The sequence below is a fragment of the Lepidochelys olivacea genome (assembly GCF_965140295.1).
Source record: "Lepidochelys olivacea isolate rLepOli2 genome assembly, chromosome: 12".
In the NCBI taxonomy this organism is placed as follows: Eukaryota; Metazoa; Chordata; order Testudines; family Cheloniidae; genus Lepidochelys; species Lepidochelys olivacea.
Genome location: NC_140422.1, coordinates 39,823,479 through 39,836,157, shown reverse-complemented (window position 1 = coordinate 39,836,157; position 12,679 = coordinate 39,823,479). Strand labels below are relative to the sequence as shown.

General features: G+C 62.5%; 1 protein-coding gene across 1 annotated transcript in view; it reads right to left on the bottom strand.

The window, feature by feature from the left end:
• CPNE7 (copine 7) overlaps positions 1-6,453 on the bottom strand; it is a 35,917-nt gene extending 29,464 nt beyond the window's left edge. Inside the window, exons 1-2 of the mRNA XM_084644334.1 lie at positions 6,373-6,453; positions 1,961-3,236 (exon numbers count right to left, since the gene is read on the bottom strand). Of these exons, the coding sequence (XP_084500460.1) occupies positions 1,961-2,134 (174 nt within the window). The 5' untranslated portion in view covers positions 2,135-3,236; positions 6,373-6,453. The remainder of the gene's footprint in view (positions 1-1,960; positions 3,237-6,372) is intronic.
• Positions 6,454-12,679: the final 6,226 nt, after the last annotated feature.

Below are 12,679 nucleotides of genomic sequence, written 5' to 3'. Positions count from 1 at the left end.
CGCAGAGCGACGGGGCAGGCGTGTGACCAAAGCCAGCCAAAGCGGGGCTCAAGGGCCGGGGTTAGTAGGGTCATGGGAGCGGGAGGGCCTGCCTGACGCTCCTTTCCCTCCCTCTTCAACCAGGCTCAGAAAGCGGCAATGCCTTGCGCCTGGGGCAGGAGCCTGTGAGCCAGGGCTCCTGGTTCTGCCACTGACCGAGGGCAAGGCCCTGACCCTCTCTATGCCTCTGTTTCCCTCTCTGCATCCCCTGCCTTGGGGGGCTGTGAGCCTTGAGGAGCTCACACTGACAAGGCCCTGGGCTGAATGGCTAAGCAGGGCTCTCGCCGCTTGCCACAGCTCGCCCATGGGACCCAGTGTGTGTGACTCAGCCCCTGCCCGGGCGCTGGGGCGGGACTCGCTCCTTGGTGGGGACAGGGCTGACATGAGGACGTCCCCTCAGACGAGGGACCAGGGAGCAGCACCAGGCTGGGGCCTCTGCAATCACAGCAGGTCTCTGGCGAAGCGGTGTTGAAGTCCCTAACAGGGATCACCGGCTAGTTAACCACCCCCTGGTCCCAGTGCACTTGGGGGTGGGGGAGCGTGGACTTGCCCCCCCTCCACACCCGGACACACTGGCTCAGCAGCAGCTCAGCGCCGCCTGCCCCAGCTCCCAGGGAATCAGCCGTGAGAACCAGCTCTGGGAATCTGGCCTTTTTCCGACGGCAGCCAGCAATTCCCTGAACACACCTGCAATCAGGGTCAAGTAGGGCGACCAGATGTCCCTATTTTATAGCGACAGTCCTGATATTTGGGGCATGTTCTTCTATAGGCACCTATTACCCCCCACACCCTGTCCCGATTTTTCACACTTGCTGTCTGGTCACCCTCGGGCCAAGCTGCTGAGTAAATCCCAGGGACGCCCAGTGTAAATCCCAGCACGCACAGATGTGAAATTCCAGCTTGGTGTGTTGTGCCCGGACCCGGTGGACACAAGGCATCGTTCCCGGATCCGGATAGGATGAGCGCAACTCTCTGGATCAGGCCCCCAGGAGCAGGTCCAAATGGACGTGCCACGAAAGTGCCCCTGTGGCGACTCCGAACCCGGGACCGTGACCCCCATCGGCAGGGAATGGCCACGAAAAGAGCACCCAGGGGAAGCTGTTCTCAGTACAAACATCCCCCCAGCTCTACTTCCAAGGCTGTGGGGGGGGCAGCAATGGGAAAGGAAAACTCCCCCTGTGCCCATGCGGTTCCGCCACTTCGGATGCTCAAACCCAGCTATTTGTGTTCATAGAATTCAGGAGGAATTCAAAGCAACCCTGCAAGTGCCTGCAAACGTGCACAAGACTTGGGGGGTGGAGGGGGCCCCACAGCTCACTCACACCCGTGTGGAGCGTCTACACTGGGCGTTTGCAGCAGTGCAGCAATGTCGTGGGGAGAAGCCCTGTGCGGGTGCTGCACAGGAGGGGTGATGATCTCTAAGCACAGCCCCCTCTTCCCCCATGCACACTCCGGGAGTTGGAAGAAGGGACCATCGGCACAGGGGAGGGAAGGATCTGGCTTAGCCCCTCTGGCTTAGCCCCTCTGGCACCCACCCCGAATGGATCCAGAACACCAGGTGCTACAAAATGTTCCAAGGCCACAAAGCGACTGAGGGGAGAGGGGAAAGGGGCTGCTCAAATGTGGAATTCGCAGCCGCAAACAAGCACGTTTTCATCCAGATCTGCCCCCCCCCGAACATTGATGAAAATTCCTGTTCAGAGTCTGGGGAGAAGTCCCTTGGCCCAGCCCTGACGAGAGCCCCCCCCAGGGTACGTGCTGAGCCCTGTTCCCCTGGCTGTCCCATGCTGCCCCCGGCCCATGGGCACGCCCAGCAGTGTAAGCACCATGCATGCGGCCAGGCCAATAGAAACACCAAGAGGCCCCCCTCCTGCCCGCACGCAGCCCCGGGCTGGCCCCACCGCCTGCGCCTCCCACCTACCTCCATCCACTGGCCCTGGGACTGCATGAGCAGCACCACACAGGGGTCCGACTTGTTGAGCGTGTCCCGGTCGAGCAGGTGTTTGCAGCTGACCCGCAGCTCTACTTTGGAGACGCAGGTGGCCGAGACCACCCCCAGGGAGGACTGGGACGCCAGGTCTGGGATCTCGTTCATCCTGGCGGAGGACAGGATGGGCGGGGTCCTTTCTCGGAGGAGTCGGTGGTGGGACGGACAGGCAGAAGAACGTGGCGTTAAGATCTGGACTTGCAGGCAAAGGGCGTCCGGGGCTGTGATGGGTGGAGACCGGAGGCAGAGGCAGCCCCGGGAAGAGTTATGGGATGGGGGCTTTTTCCAGCCAGGCAGCAGCAGGCTCAGAAGAGTGCAGCCTCTCAGGGGCGGCCGTCAGGGAACCTCCCGTTAGACAAGGCCTGGGCGTCGGGCTGGGCACCGAGCCCTCTGGCAGAGAAGGAGCTCAGGTGAGGAGGGGCCAGCTGCCAGCACAGCCCCAGTTAGCAGGTGGCTTCTGATTTGTTCCTCACTGTCACTGGCCTCTCTGAAACCTGCACCTCATGACTGTGACCTGCAGGAGGCGCTGCCAGCTCCAGAGCCCGTCGCCAGCCAGCTGCCGAAGGACGCCCGTCAGGTTTCTTTCCCCCGCGGATGCTGACGAGCGAGGGTGTGGTGTTCTTCCCCTCCAGACGGCGCCTGCAGGCTGCTGGATCCCACAGCCCTGCTCAGCACCGGCCCCGGCTGACCCGGCTGACTGCAGCACGTGGGACCCCCGAACCCCCTCTCCCGTTTGTGAGTCGCTGCGTGTCCTGGCAGACGGTGGTCCCGCTTCACGCTCCTATTGCCTCTGCCCGGCCCTCGGCTGCCGTGGCCAGCGGGGAAGGCTAAGCCGCTGCTGTCATCACGGGGAGGAAGCCGAGAGAGATGCAGGCTGGGAGGTCGATGGGCTCGGCTGCAAAGTCAACAGCTAAATGGAACCCCCCAAAAACGTCTCGAGTGGGCCGCGAGGCTGGCGTCAGCAGCAGACAGCCTGGCCAAGGGGGCTGCCGGAGGAGGCCCGGACGTTCTGCGGAAAGATGAATTGTCCAGGGGCGTCTGGGCCTAGGAGTGGGAGGCTCCTCCGGGCAGAGGGTGAAGGAGGGACCCGCTGTTTGGCCTGGGTCAGTGTCTCTTGTTGGATGGCTCGATGAGCACTGGGTACCCCAGGGTTCTCCGTCCCCGTTCCTTGCGGGGGGACAGGCGGCTGGGGGTCACTCAGCGGGGTCACCTGCAGGGTTCAAGAGCACAGACGGGTTGGAGAAAGGCCAGGGCCCTTGGGAGGGGAGATGATCTCTAAGCACAGCCTCCTCTTCCCCCATGCACACTCCGGGAGTTGGAGGAAGGGACCATCGGCACAGGGGAGGGAAGGATCTGAATGGAAAGGAGAGAACCCTGCACCCAGCCCCCTCTGGGATCTGCCTTCCCCTCTCCCCCAGCCGGCGCCATGTGACCATGGCACGCCAGCCTCTCCTGGCAGGGGCAGGGCGGCACAGCTCAGCACAGATGCCCCAGAAGAGAAGGGAGGGGGCAGGTTGTGTGAGTGCCAGTGAGATGCTGATGGCAGGGATTCAAATCCACCCTGCTGAACAACAAGGAGCAGGAGCTGGCGTGTGACAGCTCCCCCCGGCAGGCCACCCACGTGGGAGCCACGTGCCGGACCCCCTCCACCAGGCCCTCGGGCGGAGCAACCCAGGCCGGGCCACTCGCTAGGGAGCCGCAGGACGGGCCGGTTCTGCCTTGGGCTCCTCGCCCTGTTCTGCCCAGGCCAGAGAATCCACCACTGCCCAGCAGCCAAAGAGTACAGGCCTCCCAGGGCACCCCGCACCCCCAGGGGCTCCCTAACACACAGTCCACCCCGCCGAGCGGCGAAACCCAGGGTGTTGCTAGGCGAACCCAGGAAGCTCTCGTCCCTCCTCACATGTTGCCATGAGTCTCGGCTGAGGGAACGGCTGGCTGGGTGCTGAGATCGCCGAGGGCACCTTGGAAAGACGCCCCCCGGAGCACGGACCCCAGGCCTTGAACTCGGCGACGCCTGGGTTAAAATCCTGGCACACATCCCACGTGACAAGGAGCCCTGTCTCCTGGGGACACGCAGCTCCCTCGAAATCACCACAGAACTGATCACCACAGTCTCTGCCCAAGGGGGGCCCAGGGCTGGGACATCAGGAGGCTGCGGGGCAGGCGTGCGGGGCACTGGCAGGGCTGTGGGAGCAGGGTTGGAGTAGCAGGGGGCTGCGGGTCGGCAGTGAGGGACGTTGACAGAGCTGTGTGGGGAGTCCAGGGCTGGGATGGGGGGTGGTGCTGCAGGTTGGCCTGGGTCGAGTTGCCCGGGGTCTGCATGTACCTCCCCGATGAAGGAAGCCTGGAGCCTTCCAGCCTCACTCCCAGAGCAGGCACTTGGGTGAGCAGAGGGCGAGTGGGCGCAGGAGCCCCAGCTCAGGGAAACCAGCTGGGCAGGAGCCATTTCCCGCACTCAGAGGGGAGGAGGCAGGAGAGGTCCCTGGCCAGGGCCCTGCGTACGTGGGGAGGGACAGAGAAGGTGTGATGTGGGGGGGGGGAGAACAGTGGGTGGGGATGAGCCACTTGGGGCCAAAGTGACTGGCCCTGGCTCCAGCCCGCCCGTGCTCAGCGCCGGGGAACACCAGGCAGCTGGCTGGAGCCAGAGGGACACACGGCGCCCACTTCGTGGGTTCCAGGGGCCACAACCTGCCCCTGGGAGGTGCTCCTGGGGACCACGGTCCCTGCTTGTTCCCCGGGTTAGTCCTTGCTCCCTGGAGGGGCTGTGGGAACCTTCGGGAGGCCGGAGTCCCCCGGGGCCAGGGCCAGCACAGACTTTGCCAGAGTCTGGGACGCGAGGCGAATGCTCTGTGCAGCCAGGGTTCCCAGGCCCAGGTACCAGGGCGGTTCCTGCAGGGCCCAGCAGCTGGGAGCCAGGGGGAGTGTGGGGGAGAGGGGCTGGGACGAACAGGATACTGACCGATGGCAGAGAGCTGCAGCAGGAGGGTGCCTGCCTCCCTGCCCCTGCGTATGCCCCTTCTTACCGCCCCTCCCCTGGGGACAGTGCCCCTGCCCTCCCCCGGCTAACCCAGCCAGTGCTGGGGGTGAGATCCCTTTCCTTCCCTCCCCACCTCCGCCACACAATGGCGTCAGTCAGACTCACCCCCGGCCATGCTGCTGCTAGGGGAAGCCACACTGGGAGTGGGGACCCTTCAGATCAAAGTGTCTAGCTCGGCTAAGCCCCTGCTCCCTTCAGACCTCCCCGTGTAACCACCGGGGTCCCATTCCCCCCCACATGCCTCCTCATGTAACCACCGGGGTCCTGCTCCCTCCCCCGCCACCCCGTATACCCACTAGGGTCCTGCTCCCCGCCCCCACGCCTCCCCGTGTAACCACCGGGGTCCCGCTCCGCCCCGCATGCCTCCTCATGTAACCACCGGGGTCCAGCTCCCTCCCCTGCCTTCCCATGTACCCACCAGGGTCCCACCCCCACCCCGTGTACCCACCAGGTCCCATTCCCCCCTCCACCCCACCCCGTGTATCCACCAGGTCCCGCTTCCCTTCCCACGCCTCCCCATGTAACCACCGGGTCCCACTCCCCCCCACAAACCTCCCCGTGTATCTGGGGGATGCCCCAGGAATGGGCTGTGCCCTGGGCTCAGCAGGACCTTGGCCGAGGGCTTTGCTACCCGCGGCCATTCCTAGGTTGACCCGGCAGAGCCCAGTGGGCGGCACGGACCGGGCTCTCCAGGGGCAGACCTGGCCGTGGCTCCGCACTGCTCCATCGCCCTTCCAGGGGTTGCCAAAGTGCCCCTCAGCCTGGCGCCCGGCCCAGCCCCCCATGCAGACTCCACTGGAGTCGGGATCTGAAGGGGTTTCGCTGGCCCTTGTCTGTGCCCAACTGGCACAAGAGGATGCGCTCGGCATTTCCCCCTTGCTCACTGGGGAAATGTGAGTGAGGGGGACCCCCCACCCAGCACCAGTCGGTGGCTTTCACGCCATAGTGGGGGGGAGGTGGGTATGTATGGCACCTTCCCGGGCACACACGCTCGCTCACTCCTGCACACACTTCGTTTGGGCTCGGACCCAGAGCGGAGCCATGCCGCGTGGCGCCCGTCATTCACCGATTCGCCAAGTCGGAGGCTGTGGCTCTTTGGGCCAAGGGCAGCTGCTGCCAAAGTTCACTGGGAAAGTTCTGTGGGCAGTGGCCCATTGCCCTGGCACACGGCGTTTGCCAAAGCCCCTGGGAGCCTCCCCCTGCCAGCTGCACCTGCCCGGCAACTCCCTGACTCCTTCGCAGCCCCGCTCGCAGCCGGGGATCCCTCTGTCCCAGCCCCCTGGTCTGCACTCCCCGCCCCCCCGCTCACCTGCTTGCTGGCCTCACTTCTCTCTGCGCTGCCTCCCGCACCCAGCGAGCGCTCACACCAGGAGCATCCTCTGCCAGCCTGAGCCACCGCGCTGCCTGCCACCTCCACAGCCACTGACTCAAGCTGCAGTTCATGAGTAAAACCCTAAGAGGGAGACTAGTAGCAAGTTTTAACTGCTTCGCTGCCAGCCCCAGGGCTGCGCTGCCAGGCTCAGAGCAGCCGGCCAAAGAACATTTCCACCAGCTGGATGGATCCCAGCCACCAGGACCTGGTCAATGCACCCTCGGGGACTTGAGGACCTAGCGGACGCAATCACAGAACTGTTAGCAGTTACCTTTGAGGACTCCCAGTTGACAGGCGAGGGCCCAGAGGACTGGGGAAGGGCAAATGTTGTACCTGTCTTTAAAAAGGGGGAACAAAGAGGACCCGGGGAACTATAGGACGGGCAGCCCGACTTCCAGACCTGGAACAAATTGTTAACCAATCAGTTTGTGAGCCCCCAGAGGATAATCGAGTTCTAAGGACCCGTCAGCATGGGTGTGCCAAGAACAAATCATGCCAAACCAACCTAAGTTCCTTCTGTGATGATGTGACGCAGCAGGGAGGGGGGAGTGTTGACCTGGGAATGTGCCCTGGGGATGGGAGACCTGAGAGCCTGTCACCTGAGCCAGGAGGGGGAGGGGGAGGTGACACCTCTGCCCAGGAATGTGAAGACAGGCTGCAGGAGAGAGCCTGCTGGGGGGGTTTAGTTTCAGTTTGGGGCTGGGTGGAGGAACACAGGGAACCCCAGGGCTGGGGTCTAAGCTCCCTGCTCCCCCAGAAGGACGTGACTGAGGGGTCCTGGGTGTACCCACAAGCTCTGTTTTGGACTGTGTTCCTGTTGTCCAATAAACCTTCTGTTTTACTGGCTGGCTGAGAGTCTCAGTGAATCCCAGGAAGAGGGGTGCAGGGCCTGGACTCCCCCACACTCCGTGACAACTGGTGGCAGCGGTGGGATGTACTGCACCCCGTGAACGGCGCTTCCTGCAGTAAGTGACTGGGGAACAGTAAAACGAAGGGAGATTGACGGGGACCAGGCGTGCTGAAGAGTCAGAGAGAGACAGTTTCAGGGGGCGGTTAACCCCTGGGAGTGTGTGACCAGAGAGAAGGACTTTTGCAGTAACAGGGTCCCCCGGGGGATTGCAGCGAGCGGTCCCAGGGGCGGAGGAGTCTGCAGCTCGACCCTGGCAAAGAGGTGGTGACCTCAAGAAGGACTGGCACACGAGGGGGTTTTCCTAGAGACTGTAGAAAGCTGCCCGGCCTGCGAGGGGCCAGCAGGGAGATGTACGCTAAACGCCTTAAGAGCGACCTGGTGGAGCTGTGCAGGCAGAGGGGGCTGCGCATCGGGAGGTCCACCAAGGAACAGTTGGAGGAGCGGGATCGCTTGGATGACCTGATCCCTGTCCCTGAGAGGAGCCGCCCGGTGGACGCAGCAGGGGCCCTGGGGCCTGACCAGGCTGGGAGGGGTCAGACTGCTGCCCAGGACATCCCGAGACCCTTCCTACCTATGCCTGGGGGAGGGGTTGGGGGAAGCCCAGCGATTACGAGGGCACCCTGACCCCAGCAGCCAGCAGGGGATCCTCCCGGCGGAGCTCCCCATCCCTGGAGCAGATACGGCTGGAATGGGAGAGGGAGATGAAAATCAGGGAGCTGGAGGATCATGAAAAACAACGTCAACATGAGCAGGAGGAGAAGGAGAAACAACGTCAACATGAGCAGGAGGAGAAGGAGAGGGAGCGTCAGGAGAAGGAGAGGGAGCGTCAGGAGAAGGAGAAACAAAGACAGCATGAACTGGAGCTGGCCAGGCTGAGGAGCAGTGGGGCCCCGGCTGCGGTGAGTGAGGGGGGACCCAAGACTGCAAGGAACTTTGATAAGTGCTTCCTGGCCCAGCGGAAGGAGGGGGAGGACATGGATAGCTTCCTGACGGCCTTTGAGAATGCCTGTGAGCTGCACAGGGTTGACCCTGCAGACAGGCTCCAGTTCCTCACCCCCTTACTGGACCCCAAAACCGTGGAGGTGTACAGCCGGATGACAGGGCCGGAGGCAGGGGACTATGAACTGTTCAAACAGGCCCTGCTCCGTGAGTTTGGGCTGACCCCCGAGATGTACCGGAGAAGGTTCCGGAGTCAGCGTAAAACGCCTGAGGTCACCTACCTACAACTGGTCAACCGGATGCAGGGATAAGCCCGCAAGTGGACAGCTGGGGCCCGAGCTAAAGAGGACCTGCTTGACCTAATCGTACTGGAGCAACTGTATGAACAGTGCCCTTCCGACCTGAGGCTGTGGTTGGTGAACAAAAAGCTCGAGAACCCCCAGCACACAGGGCAGCTGGCCGACGAGTTTGTGAACAGTCGGTCAGGGGGTAGCCGGGAGGAGTCCCAAAAGAACAGGCCCCCCCCGATGCAGAGAGAGAGTCACCAGGGGGCCTCCCAGCGGGGAAATAGGGAGAACTCCCTCCCAAGGGGAACGCCTGGCGTCGGGCCCCTCCGACCCGCTCAAGGGACGAACGTGACTTGAGCTGCTATCACTGTGGCCAGAGAGGCCACGTACGGTCCCAGTGCCCCGGGCTCAGGGACAAACTGAGCAGACCCAACCTACCCAGGGTTAACTGGGTAGGGACTCAGCTGGACGACCTGACGACCCAGGCAGACGACCCAGGCAAGGGGGGCTACCAGTTTACCACCTGCACAGGAGGGAAGAGTACCCCAGGCCAGCTCCGCCAGAGGGCTGGAGGCTCTGGACTCAGGGTGCTCGGTTTACAGGGTGGGTGCGGGGCTGTCCCTCCGGAGTGAGTGCCTTGTTCCCCTGGAGGTGGATGGGAGGAAGGTCAATGGATACTGGGATACGGGCGTGGAGGTGACGCTGGCCCGGCCTGAGGTGGTGGCCCCAGATCGGGTGGTGCCCAACACCTACCTGACCCTGACAGGGGTGGGCGGGACCCCATTCAAGGTGCCCGTGGCAAGGGTACACCTGAAATGGGGGGCCAAGGAGGGCCCCAAGGATGTGGGGGTACACCACCATTTGCCCACTGAAGTTTTGATGGGGGGAGACCTAGAGGACTGGCCAAGCAAGCCCCAGACCGCCCTGGTTGTGACGCGTAGCCAGAGCCGGCGAGGGGCACTGCACCCTGACCTTGGGGAGGGTACCACACCGGAGGCGCAGGACCCTACCCTGGTGGGGAGGGAGCGCCGAGGGGCACGGCTCAGAGAGGCTGAGGCCTCAGACCTGGCCACTGAGGGGGAACCGGGCCCCATCCCTTCCCCAGCCGCTGAGTTCCAGGCCGAGTTGAGGAAAGATCCCTCCTTGCGGAAGCTCAGGGACCTGGCTGACCTCAGTGTGGGACAGACCATGAGGAGAGGCTGCCAGGAGAGGTTCCTGTGGGAGAAGGGGTTCCTGTACCGAGAATGGGCTCCCCCAGGGGAAGTAGAGTCCTGTGGGATCAGAAGGCAGCTGGTCGTCCCCCAGAAGTATCGCCGCAAGCTACTGTACCTGGCCCATGACATCCCCCTCGCAGGGCACCAGGGAATCCGGCGCACCCGGCAGAGGTTGCTACAGAACTTTTACTGGCCCGGGGTCTTTACCACGGTCCGCAGTGTTGCCGATCCTGTGACCCCTGTCAGAGGGTGGGGAAGGCCCGGGACAAGGGGAAAGCGGCTTTGAGTCCTTTGCCCATCATAGAGGAGCCTTTCCAGAAGGTGGCCATGGACATCGTGGCCCCTCTCAGCAGGACGACCCGGTCGGGGAAGAAATACATTCTGGTGGTGGTAGATTTTGCCACCCGCTACCCCGAGGCAGTGCCCTTAGCTTCCATTGAAGCAGACACCGTGGCCGATGCGCTCCTGACCATTTTCAGCCGAGTGGGGTTCCCCAAGGAAGTCTTGACAGACCAAGGCTCCAACTTCATGCCGGCCCTGCTCCGGTGCTTGTGGGAGAAATGTGGGGTCCGGCACGACTGGGCCTCCGCTTATCACCCCCAGTCCAATGGGCCGGTGGAGAGGTTCAACGGGACGCTAAAGATGATGCTGAAAACCTTTATGAACCAGCACCCGCAGGATTGGGACAAGTACTTACCTCACCTGCTGTTCATGTACAGGGAGGTGCCCCAGGAGTCGACCGGATTGTCGCCTTTCGAACTGTTATATGGCAGGAGGGTGAGGGGCCCCCTGGACCTGATGAGAGACGAGTGGGAGGGGAAGGCCACTTCCGATGGAGAGTCAGTGGTGGAGTATGTCCTGATCTTCCGAGAGAGACTGGCTGAACTCATGGGCCTGGCCAGGGAGAATCTGGCCCGAGCCCAGAGGAAGCAGAAGGTCTGGTATGACCGCACGGCGCGGGCCCGTGCCTATGCCACCGGGGATCAGGTGATGGTTCTCATCCCCGTGAGAAAAAACAACCTACACGGCCACCTGGGAGGGCCCTTTCAAGGTTGTCAAGCAGCTCAATGAGGTAAACTGTGTGGTGGAGCTGTGGAACCGGGCGCACCACCGCCGGGTGTACCATGTGAATATGATGAAGCCATATTATGCCAGGGGGCATGTGGTGTTGGCCGTGTGTGGACAGTGGGAGGAGCAGGGAGATGACCCTTTAGTAGATCTATTCCCTGGAACCGGAGCTGGTTCCCCCCTGGAAACAATTCCCCTCTCGGATCAGCTAACCCCTGCCCAGCAAGCTGAGGTCAGGGGGGTGCTGCATCCGTACCGACAGCTGTTTTCCAACCAGCCTGGATGCACTAATCTGACTGTCCACCGGGTGCAGACAGGGTCACACCCGCCCATAAGATGCTCCCCCTTCCGAGTCACAGGGAAAACTGCTCAGGACCTGGAAAGAGAGGTCCGGGACATGCTGGCTTTGGGGGTGATCCAGCCATCGGCCAGCCCTTGGGCCTCGCTGGTGGTGCTGGTCCCCAAAAAGGACGGGTCGGTCCGGTTCTGTGTGGACTATCGGAAGCTCAATGCCATCACTGTATCTGATGCATACCCCATGCCCAGGCCGGACGAGCTCCTAGACAAGCTGGGAGGAGCTTGGTACCTTACCACCATGGACCTTACAAAGGGCTACTGGCAAGTGCTGCTGGATGCAGATGCCCGGCTGAAATCGGCCTTTATCACCCCTCTGGGGCTCTATGAGTTCCTGACCCTGCCGTTCGGCCTCAAGGGAGCGCCGGCCACCTTCCAGCGCTTAGTGGACCAGCTACTGAGGGGGATGGAGAGTTTTGCCATGGCGTATATTGATGACATCTGTGTCTTTAGCCAGACCTGGGAGGACCACGTGTCCCAGGTTAGACAAGTGCTGGACCGACTCCAGGGGGCTGGGCTGACTGTAAAAGCAGAGAAGTGCAAGGTGGGGATGGCTGAAGTATCTTACCTGGGCCATCGGGTGGGGAGCGGCCGCCTAAAGCCGGAACCAGCCAAGGTGGAGGTGATCAGAGACTGGCCCGCTCCCCACACCAAAAAGCAGGTCCAAGCCTTTATTGGGATGGCAGGATACTACCGAAGATTTGTGCCCCACTTTAGCACCATCGCCACCCCCATCACGGAGCTATGCAAGAAGGGGAAGCCAGACAAGGTGGTCTGGACTGAGCAGTGCCAGGAGGCTTTCCGGGAGCTGAAGGAGGCTCTGGTCAGTGGCCCAGTTCTGGCAAACCCAGACTTTGACAAGCCCTTTTGTGGTGTTCACCGACGCCTCAGACACGGGACTGGGGGCGGTGTTAATGCAGGAGGATGAAAAGGGGGAGAGACACCCCATTGTGTACCTGAGCAAGAAGTTGCTACCCCGGGAGCAACACTACGCGGCCATTGAGAAGGAGTGCCTGGCCATGCTGTGGGCCCTCAAGAAACTAGAGCCCTATCTCTTCGGGCGACACTTCACCGTGTACACCGACCACTCTCCCCTGACCTGGCTGCACCAGATGAAAGGAGCCAACGCCAAACTCCTGAGATGGAGCCTGCTCCTGCAGGATTACGACATGGACGTGGTCCACGTGAAGGGAAGTGCCAACCTGATAGCGGATGCGCTGTCCCGGAGAGGGGGCCCCGAACTTCCCCAGGTCACTGGTCAGAGTGACCCCACTCAGTTCAGTCTCGAAGGGGGCAGAGATGTGAGGATGTGACGCAGCAGGGAGGGGGGAGTGTTGACCTGGGAATGTGCCCTGGGGATGGGAGACCTGAGAGCCTGTAACCTGAGCCAGGACAGGGAGGGGGAGGTGACACCTCTGCCCAGGAATGTGAAGACAGGCTGCAGGAGAGAGCCTGCTGGGGGGGTTTAGTTT